At 49.6% G+C, this 12,742-nt stretch overlaps 2 protein-coding genes across 2 annotated transcripts in view; both read left to right on the forward strand.

The window, feature by feature from the left end:
• Positions 1-354: 354 nt before the first annotated feature.
• On the forward strand, positions 355-10,823 carry sh3rf1 (SH3 domain containing ring finger 1; the record flags this gene model as incomplete). Its single annotated transcript, XM_076138624.1, has 10 exons — positions 355-656; positions 802-897; positions 1,317-1,628; positions 3,769-3,879; positions 6,339-6,466; positions 6,995-7,165; positions 7,443-7,714; positions 7,810-8,126; positions 8,672-8,985; positions 9,065-10,823. Coding segments are annotated over 10 exons (2,192 nt in total), but the record flags the coding sequence as incomplete, so codon positions are not given.
• Positions 10,824-12,439: 1,616 nt separating this feature from the next.
• The window catches only part of cbr4 (carbonyl reductase 4), a 3,608-nt gene continuing 3,305 nt past the window's right edge, over positions 12,440-12,742 (forward strand). Inside the window, exons 1-2 of the mRNA XM_076138623.1 lie at positions 12,440-12,522; positions 12,731-12,742. The exon at positions 12,731-12,742 is cut by the window's right edge and continues 134 nt beyond it. Coding sequence (XP_075994738.1) covers positions 12,732-12,742 — 11 coding nt within the window. The 5' untranslated portion in view covers positions 12,440-12,522; position 12,731. The remainder of the gene's footprint in view (positions 12,523-12,730) is intronic.

The raw sequence follows: 12,742 nt of genomic DNA on the forward strand, positions 1-12,742 counted from the left end.
CTCCCCGGGTCGTCACTCCCTGAATAGACCTTTCAGATAGAAAACCTTCCTCTGCCAGATGAAGAGACAGAGAGACAGATCCCTGGATGTGTGAGTGTGAGTGTGAGTGTGTGTGTGTGTGTGTGTGTGTGTGTGTGTGTGTGTGTGTGTGTGTGTGTGTGTGTGTGTGTGTGTGTGTGTGTGTGTGTGTGTGTGTGTGTGTGTGGCTCATCACTCTATCAGTGAAGACACAACATGAACCTCTATGTCTCAGGGCACAAACACACTGTTTGCTTTGGTTTCCATGGTTTCCTGATGATAAATAGACAGAATAGTGACTTGTGTCTTCTATGCTTGTGTTGGTGTGTGTTGTAGTGTGTATTAACCCTCTCATGTTGCAGGGTGGACCCCAGCTCCCGTGTGCTAAAGCTCTCTACAACTACGATGGCAAGGAGTCAGGAGACCTCAAGTTCAGCAAGGGTGATGTCATCATCCTGCGTCGCCAAGTGGATGAGAACTGGTTCCACGGGGAGATGGGAGGAGTCCACGGCTTCTTCCCCACCAACTTTGTCCAGATCATCAAGCCCCTCCCACAGCCCCCACCTCAGTGTAAAGCGCTCTATGACTTTGAGCTTAAAGACAAGGAGGCAGACAAGGACTGTCTGCCCTTCTCCAAAGTGAGACCTTAGTACTGCTACACTCTGTAGTTACACACAAGCTGTCATCCCTGCCCTGCTGTGCTGTAAACATTCACTCTCCTGCAGAGGAAAGAGAAGTAAAGCAGGGAACAATCTAATGCTCTTCCCTCTGTCCTGACTCCAGGATGACGTCCTGACGGTGATCCGCAGAGTGGATGAGAACTGGGCTGAGGGAATGCTGGCAGACAAAATTGGAATTTTTCCCATCTCATATGTTGAGGTAAACAAACTGTGATGTAGCTCAGTTCATTGTGTGTGTGTGTGTGTGTGTGTGTGTGTGTGTGTGTGTGCGTGTGTGTGTGTGTGTGTGTGTGTGTGTGATTTGACCCAATCCAGTCTCTGTTCTATTAGCAGGGCAGAGATCCTTTGAGTTTAACTTCACTTGACTGAAGACTTTCTAACGTGTTTTTGAAGATTTGGTCTCTCTGGACAGACAGACAGACAGAATGAAGTCAACCTTGACCTTTACATAAAGCTCAACACACTCAAAAGCAGTGACAGTGTGTTGTGTTATTATGAGGTCAACCAGCTCTCAGTCTATCTGAGCACAGCACCATCACGCCTGTCCTCCATGTTTTCCTTCCACCTTCCTGCTCTCTCCGTTGACCCTGACTCATTCCTTCCTCCTCTCTGTCTTAGTTTAACTCAGCGGCCCGTCAGCTGATAGAGTTGGACAAGCCCTCAGACTCCAGTGGAGACTCCTCTGAGGGGGGGGCCTCCTCCTCAGGGCCCCAGAGCAACGGAGCCCAGCGGCCCGGGGAGAAGAAGAACAGCAAGAAGCGACATTCCTTCACCTCTCTCACCATGTCCCACAAGCCCGCACTAGCTCCTCCTCCACAACGCCACTCCATGGAGATCAGTGGACCGGTCCTCATCAGCTCCAGCAATCCCACTGCAGCCGCCCGCATCGGGGAGATGAGCGGGGGTCTCTCCTGCAGCGCCCCCTCACAGGTAAGAGAGCAGCTGCTGCCTCTCCAGGTCGTCTAGGTGTTAGCATCATTACATCCTCATTGACTGAACAGTGTTTGTGTCAACATGCAGTGTGAACATAGAAGCCATCATTGATTAGGAAATGATCCCTGACATAATTGTGTTGTTTATGTGTCATCAGTCTGTGTTGCTTATTAAAGAAGAAGATTGAAGGGTACAGAGCAGTGACGTGTTCCACTTTAACCCTTTGTCATTGGAGGTTTGTTTCCCAGTCCTCGTCCCTCTTCCTCAACGAAACAGTCCCTGGCTCATCCATGCATTTGAACCCGTGGATGCGTGACTCCACCTCTCCTCTCAAACATCTCCAGCTGAGCCCCCCAAGGTTTCCACTGCAGCTCATGGTTGCTGTGTGGATGCCAGCTGCTGAAGGCTTTAATGCTGGAAGTGGACGATCAGACCGTCTGTCCTGTCCCAGAGAGACAGGAAGGAGAAGCTGCTGAGCTGACAATGTCTCAATGTCTCAATGTCTCAAGGTCTCAAGGTCTCAAGCTGTCAAGCTGTCATTGTCTAGACTTCCACCCACAGAGAGAGCCGATAAAAGAAAAGAGTGTGTGTGTGTGTGTGTGTGTGTGTGTGAGCTGTTCCTACCTCCATACACTCTGTAAGTGCTCCTCAGCAGTCTGTAGTAAAGACTCAGAGTCTTTACCTCAGATGTGTGTGTTTGTGCACATGGATCATCTGAACAAGCAGAGAAGCACAGATGTGTCGTATCCAGATGTAGATTCAAAGCCTTGATCCATCCTCAGGTGATGTGGCGAGTAAGAAGCCGCTCTAAACGCTGAGCTTCCTGCCACAGAGGCCTCAGGGGTTAACAGTTGGCTCAGTTGGCATGCAGACTGCAGGAATGTCCTGTAGTGCTGTTGCCAGGGCGATGGGAGGTCATTTCTCTGACATAAGCCCCTCCAGCCTCGTTTCGGAGAATTTTGAAGTTCGTCCAACAGATCTCACAATTGCCGACCACATGTAACCACGCCGACCCCAGACCGCCACATCCGACCTCTTTACCTGCGGTCTCATCTGAGGCCGGCCACAAGGACAGCTGATCAAACACGGGGTTTTACAATCCAAGGACTTCTGCCCAAACTCTCAGAAGTCTCCTGAGGGAAGCCCGTCTGTCTGCTCATAAGTCTCACTCACTCTTGATTTGTCTGCAGTTCGGCCTCACAGTGGATGAGAGTGCAGGAGCTCCTCTCTCTCTCTCTCTCTCTCTCTCACCCCCCCCCCCCCCCCCGATGGGTTCAGCTGTCTGTTAGGCAGTGTGTGTGGTGTGGGGCAGGTGAGCTGTGTGCTGAGCTCAGTGGAGTGAACAGAGTGGTGACCTGTGCTCCTGCTCTCCTGGCCCTCCTCTCCCAGGCTCGGGCCCTGGCTCACTGCAGGAGTGAGGTGAAACGTCTTCGAGCCTTTAGCAGCAGCTCCAGTGGCCTGAGATGAAGGCTCCTTGGATATCAGTGTGTTTGATGAACAGATCACTGTGTCTAGTAGAGAACACACAGCACAGCCCCTCTGTTCCTCTCTCCCCTCTTCACTTCTACTCTACTGAACAAACACACACAGGTGAGCTCTGGTAGCCTGGGGCCGCAGCACTGTACTACACAAGGAAGGAGAGATGAAAGAGCGTCCCTGTTGTTTCTGCTTCCTCCCTGTGAGCTGCAGCTGGATCTAGGATCTAGGATCTACACAGGTTCCTCTCTTCAGGTCAACAACTCCACATTATGTAAGGAAGCAGTGAAGACTGGATCCCAACTTCTACTGCTTTCTGGCTGAAGAGTTTGTTCCTGTCTGGAGCATTCATGCATGTAGAGAGGCCAGAGGCTACAGGGAGATAGTGTGTGTGTGTGTGTGTGTGTGTGTGTGTGTGTGTGTGTGTGTGTGTCCTTGTTACCAGGACACCATAATGACTCACATGGTCCACTGGGCTGCTCTGTCTCCTCCTCAGGAAAGCCCAATGAAATGTCCCACTGAGCACTCACCTGATTTCAGTGAGCCAATCAGAAGGCCCGCTCACTCTCCTGGTTCTGTCCATGTAAACTGAAGTGTTGAGTGAAGCATGACATCATATCATAACACACTAACCTCACATTATTCTGCTCGTCTCTGACAGGTCCATATTTGCACGAGTGGACTCATCGTGACTCCGCCCCCAAGTAGTCCTGTTACTACAGCGACGGTCTTCACATTTCCATCAGACTCCAGCTATACATCCATCCCTGTGGTACGTAGAAGAGAAGGAGCACATACACACTGCTGCTCTGTGATGGAGCTGTAGAGGGACAGGAAGTCCTGACGCCCCGCCCAAGGGTTACACAACCAAAGTTCACAACAAAGAAAATTGGAAAATTAAATTAAATGATCAATTAATTTGTTAATGATCAATCAAACAGAGGCGTTGGGGGAGAACATTTCTACATTTCTACTTTAGCTTTAAAATGCTCTGTTGGAGTTAAAGCTCTGTTGTACTAACGTGCTTCATCTTAGTGACATCATTCATGTCCTTACTCTCATGCTTCCTGCCTCCATCAAATCACTTCTTTACCATGTGGGCTCACTTCAGAGAGGAGGAGGAGGAGGAGGAGGAGTTACATAGAACCATTCTTCTTATCTCACAGGATTATTACTTAGGTTATATATCTGTGTGTGTGTGTGTGTGTGTGTGTGTGTGTGTGTGCGCCTCCAAACTTACTAACCTAAACCATGAGTTCAGGGGTCAAACATTTGCATTGGCTGCTTCTTATTTCCTGTACATGAATTAAGTATAGGAGTGGTTTCATGTAGTGGCAGACAGGAAGTGAACCCCGCTGGTGTCCCCCTTAATGACACATGAAGACACGTGAAGGCTGTGATAGATGAAGACACACAGCACATCCTGCTGCTCCTACATGAGACTTTGTTCTGGCATTGATCAGATAATTAGGGACACAGCTGACCCAGACCTGTTCAAGCTCCCCTGAGCTCAGGTGACGGTGACAGCAGGTGGGTTGTGGGTCCTTAAGTACAAGTGCCTCATCCATGTTGGATATGTTGGCTGGATCCACACCGTCCAGCACCTCTACAGACCCAGTATGTTAGGGTTAGGGTTAGACAAGGGAGGAGACATCAGCAGGGTCACCATTGAAGACAGAGATGAGATATCCAGCTTCTTCACTGCAGGCAGGTTTGATGCTCACCTTCCTCACTGGCCAGTAGGCTCTTGTCTTCAGAGAGGCCGTAGATCTTTACACTGAGACTCCAGAGCACTACACCTGAAATGAGCAGAAGTGGAAAAACACTGAGGCAGCCAGAAGAAGAAGTGATTCCCAAGAAGATCGGAATGATGTGCAACCTGTCAGTGGTCCAGGGACACGGAGTCAGTTTGAAACTTCTTCTGGCTCACATCAGGGGCCTTAAGATGTACAACTGCAATAAGTACAAGACCTTCTTAGAGACAGAGACAGGTGTCCAGCTGTGCATCCTCTGCTTCAGTCAGGTAAACCTTTGCTATCATCCTCCTCACATCCCAAGGACCTCTCTTCAGCTCTCTGGGACCAGATCACAGATGACCTAGTCCATAAAGAGACCTATGTGCAGAGACGCACTGGAGGGGATGAAGACGTGGATCATGGAGGAAAAACTGTCCCAAATCAGAGGTAGACTGTTCCAACTACAATGACCTGCCACAGCCAAGAGGAGAGCTGACCACACACACTCCTGATCCAAAAGCTTCAACACACAACAAAGAACAATGAGACATGTTGGTATCTGAAGACTGTGGCACCTTCCCTGACCTCTAGAAGAACCTTCTCACTGTGGACACTCCTCTGAACAAGGACATCAGAGACATCAGAGACATGTGACAGTGATGATAAGTTCAACCATCAGACATGCTGCAGTTCCATCACTAATCAATACATTTAGTTTACAAACTGACTGATGTTGTTTTCTGCAGAAATATCAGAACTCTTAAAGGCCAAGCAGTCTCTTGATCCTGTAGGAAGCAGCGAGGCCACTTCCTGTCCTGTCTGGTGTGAGCGCAGGCATGTGGAGTCTCTGAATGAACAGGAATGTGAACACAAAAGGTTGAGCTCTGCTTCATTTGGGAACCCTGCATGATGTTTCTGTACAGATGCTCTGGCACACACACACACACACACACACACACACACACACACACACACACACACACACACACACGGCGGCTGTGCCTGGATGTTTGTTATGTTGTTCTGTTCTGTGTATCCAGAGACGTCTTCATCATCACAACATACAAGAACCAAAGAAGAACATACTTGCATGCAGCGATGCAGAATGAGCTTGTGTGCCTCTGAGTGTTTAGACATGAGAGAAGCTGCCTGATGCTGCCTGATTTAAACATGTTGTTTTCTTCATATGGTCCCAGTTAAACATTCAGCTCTGTGCTCTCATGGCTCAAAGTAAACAAGCGGAGGTTTCTCAGCTATAGGGGGAAGGAGGAGCTGTGTGCCAGACCAGACTCCCCTGTGGTGTGGAGACAGGAAGGAATAAACCCCAGGACAGATGATCTCCCCTCTTCTTCTCTTTGTTAGGCATAAACAAACCGGTTTCTCCACTTGTGACACACAGCTTCCTGTTTACTCTCTGCTGCCTCACTCTGTCAGAGAGTGAGACTCTAACTGTCTAACAGCTGATGGTCTTTTTGTTTTGCCTGTGCCCCTCCAGGACTCACTCCCGCCCCCCCCACCGCCGCCCCCTCAGCCCTCTGTAGGGGGAGGAGCTTACTCCCTGGCTGCCGGACAGAGACTCTCCCCCAGCACAGGCGACCAGAGCGGGAGACAAAGACCCACAGTGTGAGTTATAAAAACACTCCAACACCAAATATGCACTCAGTAAGATCACACTGCAGTGTGGTGCAGCCAGCTAGCTCCGCCCCCAGAGGAGCCAGAGGAGGTGAGGAGGAGAGTGAAGATCAGTCACTGGAGGATCAGGGTCTGGGTCAGGTGTGTGTTCCCTTCAGGCAAAAGAGTTCAATCTAATAATAATAATAATAATAATCTTATATGGGAGAAACGTACAACTCTGACTCTGAATGGAAACATGACTCTTTGTCTCCATGAGTCACCCAGCTGTCACTCAGTGTGTGTGTGTGAGTGACAGTCTCAGTCCCATCCTGCTCCCTGACCTCCTCACCCCCTCTACTCTCTGAACCTGAGCCTGATCTCATCTCAGTGTCCTATCAGCTGTCTTCCTCTCCTGCTGCTCCTCTCTGGGTGACAGGGGGAGCAGGTCTCCATGGAGACGAGGAGGAGGAGGAGGATGGATGTGAAGCACAGAACAAGTGTCCCAGTTTTCAAACTAACAGCTGTGTGTTGTTGCAGCTATGTGGCCATGTTCCCCTACACGCCCCGTAAGGAGGACGAGCTGGAGCTGAGGAAGGGCGAGATGTTCCTGGTGCTGGAGCGCTGCCAGGACGGCTGGTTCAAAGGAACCTCCATGCACACCGGGAAGATCGGAGTCTTTCCTGGGAACTACATGAGTCCAATCAGCAGGTGGGTCAGCACACACACACACACACACACACACACACACACATTCTGAGTTCTCTGCAGTCAAATGGAACAAATCTGATTTATTTTCTTGATTTCTTGTTTTTATTTGAAGAATAAAACAGCTTTGAATTTAAAAAGGTTTAAAAAATCTCATTTATGTCTCATTTCAAACTTTATAAATGTCCTCCTGTCTTCCTCTCGTCCTCTCCTCTTGTCCTCCTCTCCTCTCCTCTCCTCTTGTCCTCCTCTCCTCTCCTCTCCCCCTCCTCTCCTGTAGGACGTTGTCGGGGGTCACTCAGCCCAAATTGTCCCTGAGTCTGAGCACTCAGGCTGGCAGAGGGGTCACGGTCTCTAGCCCCTCCCCTTCCTTGTTGCCGGGGCCTGAAGTAAACAAAGCCGTCACCGTAAGCTCCGGCCCCGCGCTTGTCAGCTCCACGCTTGTCCCCGTGGTAACGGCAGCTCAGACAGCCACGGGTCAGCAACCCAAAGTGAGCGTGCATGTCAGCTCGCAGATGACCGTCAACCAAGCTCGCAACGCCGTGAGGACAGGTGAAGACTCTGATGATCAGCAGAGGGACAGACAGATGTGTAGACAGATGTGTAGACAGATGTGCATGGTTCTAATGTGTGCATGTCTCTTCCAGCTGCGTGCCACAGCCAGGACCGCCCCTCCTCCTCCTCCTCCTCCTCCTCAGTGCCTCCGGCCCTGTCGGCGCCCCCTGTGGCCTACCTGCCCCACCTGACCTCCTGCCCTCCGCCCTGCGGCCCTGTGCAGGGGGGCGGACGGGCCGGCGTCGCCATGGGCTGCGCCGCCGCCTCCCTGACCCCGCCCAACGTCAGCGCTGCGTCCTTGGACTATGAGGCTCTGAGGCCGACGCCTCTAAACCCCGGCAACGCCTCGGCTCTAAGCTCAGCCTCTGCTAATGCGGCTCTGACCTGCAGACTGGACAAGGATGTGAAGGTTTGTTGAAGTGTTGCAGCTTCTTTCCTTCCTCTGTCTGCTGTCTGTCTCTCTCATGTCTGTCTGTCTCTCTCTCTCCATAATGTCTGTCTGTCTCCCTCTCTCTCCCTCATGTCTGTCTGTCTCTCTCCCTCATGTCTGTCTGTCTCTCTCTCTCCCTCATGTCTGTCTGTCTCTCTCTCTCCATCATGTCTGTCTGTCTCCCTCTCTCTCCCTCATGTCTGTCTGTCTCCCTCTCTCTCCCTCATGTCTGTCTGTCTCTCTCTCCCTCATGTCTGTCTGTCTCTCTCTCTCCCTCATGTCTGTCTGTCTCTCTCTCTCCCTCATGTCTGTCTGTCTCCTTCTCTCCCTCCTGTCTGTCTCTCTCTCTCCCTCATGTCTGTCTGTCTCTCTCTCTCAGAGCTGCACATTAAAGCAGAGTTGTGTGTGTGTGTGTGTGTGTGTGTGTGTGTGTGTGTGTGTGTGTGTGTGTGTGTGTGTGTGTGTGTGTGTGTGAGTCTTCTCCTCACTCTGACTCGTGTTGCTCTTCTTTCTTTCTTCTGCAGAGAGAGAAGAAAAGTCTTCTGAAGCTTTTGTCCTCCAACAAGAAGAGGAGTCGTCCTTCTCCTCCGTCCTCTCCCACCCTGGAGACGGAGCAGGCTGCTGCTGCTGTGGAGCTGCTGCAGGGTGCAGTGGGGCCGGACTCCTCCCCTCCCTCTGCCACTGAGCCTTCCTCCTCCTCCTCCTCCTCAGGCCCAGACTCCTCCCACCGTAAGAGCGCTCCTCTGGACGGCTGCGCTCCCATCGCTCCTCCTCCTCGACAGGCCTGCTCCTCTCTCCTGTCTCAGCAGCACGACGCCCGGCCCATCATCTGTGAGAGGTACGGGCCTGTTCAGGCTCAGTCTGTAAGGCTCAGTCAGGACCTCAGTGTTCTTACTCCCTGTGTGGTTCCTCCTCAGGTACAGGGTGGTGGTGTCCTACCCTCCCCAGAGTGAGGCGGAGCTGGAGCTGAAGGAGGGAGACGTGGTGTTCGTCCACAGGAAGAGGGAGGACGGCTGGTTCAAAGGCACGCTGCAGAGGAACGGCAGGACCGGCCTGTTCCCTGGAAGCTTCGTAGACAGCATCTGACCTCCGTGACCTCTGTGACCCGGCTGCTGCTGCCAGGTCACCATGGAAACCAAACCTGGGCCCAGGTCACCTGGACGTTCTCATCACTGTGGAACAATGGAGGCACATGAGAGAGAGGAAGTGTGGATGAAAGCACAGGAGAGCAAACTCCTCCTCCTTCTTCTTCTATTTATATCTTTGAAACAATGACATGTTCATGTGTGCCTTTACTGTTCTTCACTTTAATGTACATAGGACACCTGAAAGAAACAATATGATCTGTTATGTTACACTTTTAACTTATAGGCCTAATGTAAAGGGTTAAACTGGCACACGCCTCAGAGCTCAGCAGGTGAGAGGAGGAGAAGAAGAAGAAGAAGCATCAAGAGCAGAGTGAGGAGGAGACCAGAGGAGCTCCAGGCTTCACCTTCACTCAGCTCCAGGATGAAGACACACCACCTTCGTCACCTTCGTCACCTTCGTCACCTTCGTCACCTTCACTGAGCAAAGTGGCTTTAGATGACTTTGGGACTTTGATCACAAAGTAAACACTCCAACATAGACTTTGAACTTTACTCCATCTTTGACCAGAGTAGCTGCTCTCACACACACACACACACACACACACACACACACACACACACACACACACACACACACACACACACACACACACACACACACACACACACACACACACACACACAGCTTCATTCATCTCTGATCTCATTCCTGATGTGACTTGTTGCCGTTAAGAATCGGCAGACAAACGGAGCGTTAAAGTGACGTGGTGACCTTTGACCTCTGCACAGTCAGACTAGTTTAGTTCTGTTCTGTTCCTTTAGATAGTTTGGGTTGTGTTGTACATAATGTTGTTAAAGTCTTTATATTGATTGACTGAATGATGTCCTGGGATTAGAGGGGATTAGAGATTGATTGATTAGATTTGGTGCTGGTATCAGAATGAATGATAAGATCAATCAAAACAAGCACATAAAGAAATGAGACGACGGTTCTAAAGTCATAAAGGCGTTGAGTTATGAGAACCCAGCGCTCTGAAGAAGAAGAGTGATGAAGAGTGACTGATGAAGTGCAGATATGTGAAAGCTACTGAGCAGCCCCCCCCCCCTCCACTGTGTGACTGACTGCTGGATTTGTTGTTTTGTTGTGATGTTTTAGAGGTCGTAGGTCAGGAGGGAACAGAGCTGAGGCCTTTAATGTTGTCACCACACACACCAACCTCAGGCTACGTGCTACATGCTACATGCTCCTTCTCTCTCTTACACACACACACACACACACACACACCTGCACGCTGCAGTTTGATCAAACATGAACTTTTTGCATTCCAGCCAGCAGCTAACATCCCTGAACACCTGGTTACTTTAATTTGCAAACATCTTCCTCTTCCTCTTCCTCATGTCAAAGTGACCTGCTAGATTTTTTTAGTTTTGTTTTTTTTGTAGCTGGCTTGTGTCAAACGTCTGAAATGGTGAAACTGAAATCAAAGTATTTGGCACAAGTCTCTTATGTGAAAACATTCTGAAGTATTTGAGGGAAAACCACATTTTGTAAAAGTCTCTAACAATAAAAACTGAATGGTTTCCATGATTTGCTGAGGTCTCTGGAGGCTTTCATGATGAAGATGAGCAGACCTGCTGGTCCCTGATCTGGACGGGTCAGGTACCTAAACACACCTGAAGTAACAAAGGCCTCAGGAAGGAGACGTCCTGTGTTCTGATGAGGTCATAGTTAGCATCGCTTAGCTTCTCCAGGAGGCAGAGGTTCCTGCTGCAGATCAGTGGAGCCTGGGAGAAGTTCTACCTGATTCTCCTCCTTCTGTGCTGCTGCAGAGAGTCCTGGTTCTGTTTGTTTCATAGCCTTGGTTTGGTGAAGCGTGTGTGTGTGTGTGTGTGTGAACGCTTCTCTCCCTCACATTCACACATAGGAGCCAGTTTGAGTCGATGTGGAAAGATGAGCACCTGTTAAAACAAACACACACACACACACCTCTCTGTGGATTCACTGCTGGGATCTCCAACAATGCAAACCTCTGAGCCACTAAATGATCTCAGAGAGCTCAGTGCAGGGATGGAAGAGGAGTTTGTACTGTGGGTCGTCTGATTGTTAATAATTCAAATGATTGTTTATGCTGACAATGAAGTCATTCTCGTACCGATGAGATACGTTTGATGTAGTTTGATGTGTGGATGACAGCAGAGGAAGGTGAGCTCACTAAAGCTGATTTCATGGTTGAGTCCAGCAGGTGATGGACCAAAGCCTCTGAGGCAGTCTGACTGATGCAGGCTGCAAAGAGCAGTGCAGGCTTCAGGCGTCATGTTTCAGGTTTGATGCATCGCACAGTTTCACTCCCATAAATCAGATACAATTGGTTTGGCAGGAAACCAAATGTATAAACCAGCAGGATGACCCGGGTCCTGGCGTGTGTGTGTGTGTGTGTGTGTGTGTGTGAGAGCTGTTCCTACCTCCATACACTCTGTTAGTGCTCCTCAGCAGTCTGTAGTAAAGACTCAGAGTCACTGAGGTATGAAGGAGGAAACCCGTCTCTGTGTTCTGGAGGCTGAGGTGAATACAGATGAAGTCATATTTCTGTCTGAGTGTTTATGAACACGGTGGTTGATCCTTGTGAAGCAGATGTTGTGGTGTAGCAGTGATGTCATCGCTCATCCTCAGGGTCAGAGGTCATCACAAAGTGAAGATGATGCACAACCACAGCACACCGTGTGAGCGTCACAGGTGCGTGAGGCAGCAGAGACTCTGACCTGAGTCACACATGAACACCAGGAAGAGGAAACAGTGAGGTCATGAACGACTGAACGTTCGGGACAGAAATGTCACAGGTTTATGGTTCTTAGACAAATGGAAGCTAATACTGTGTGTGTTTGTAAGAGACAAACAGTGTGGGAACATTAGGAGACATTATGATCCCAAACTACAAGCAGAATTACAAAGAGTTTCATTCAATGACATAATGATGTTTCCACATCTCGTCATATTTTAGGACTCTTTCATATCAAAGATCCCGATCCTAAAATAAATGAAAGCTAAATACATCAAATCTTATTAACACCCCATTTAAATGCAGTTATTTAACAGATACTCGTGTATTTATGCTGACATGTTTTTCATTCAAACAAGCAGAGAAGCAGCGAAGCGCCGCTGTGCAGTCTGCGCGTGTGCAGCGCCCACTAGCGACCAATGTTGAGAACTGCAGCAACACAAGAGACAACATGGCGGCGTCCAGCGTCCTTTAGTCTGAACTCAGAGCGGAACAGCAGAGGAGCACAAAGTAAGAATCTGTTGATATATGTCAGGATGAAACTCTGAAGTGTCTTCATGTGTTTGTGTCTCCACCCTCAGATAAAACATCTTTATGCTTCAAACTGCTTATTTACGTTCCTGTGCGAGTTTAAAGTGAAAAGAGAATCTGTTTGGTTTAGACTCTCATCAGTGAACATACATACCTGTCTCACTCTCCTCCTCTCACCTGTCTCCAGGATGTCCCGGCT

This window comes from Genypterus blacodes, unplaced genomic scaffold (genome assembly GCF_046128005.1).
Source record: "Genypterus blacodes isolate CSIRO-AG114 ecotype Tasmania unplaced genomic scaffold, CSIRO-AGI_Gbla_v1 ptg000388l_1, whole genome shotgun sequence".
NCBI classification, from domain to species: domain Eukaryota; kingdom Metazoa; phylum Chordata; class Actinopteri; order Ophidiiformes; family Ophidiidae; genus Genypterus; species Genypterus blacodes.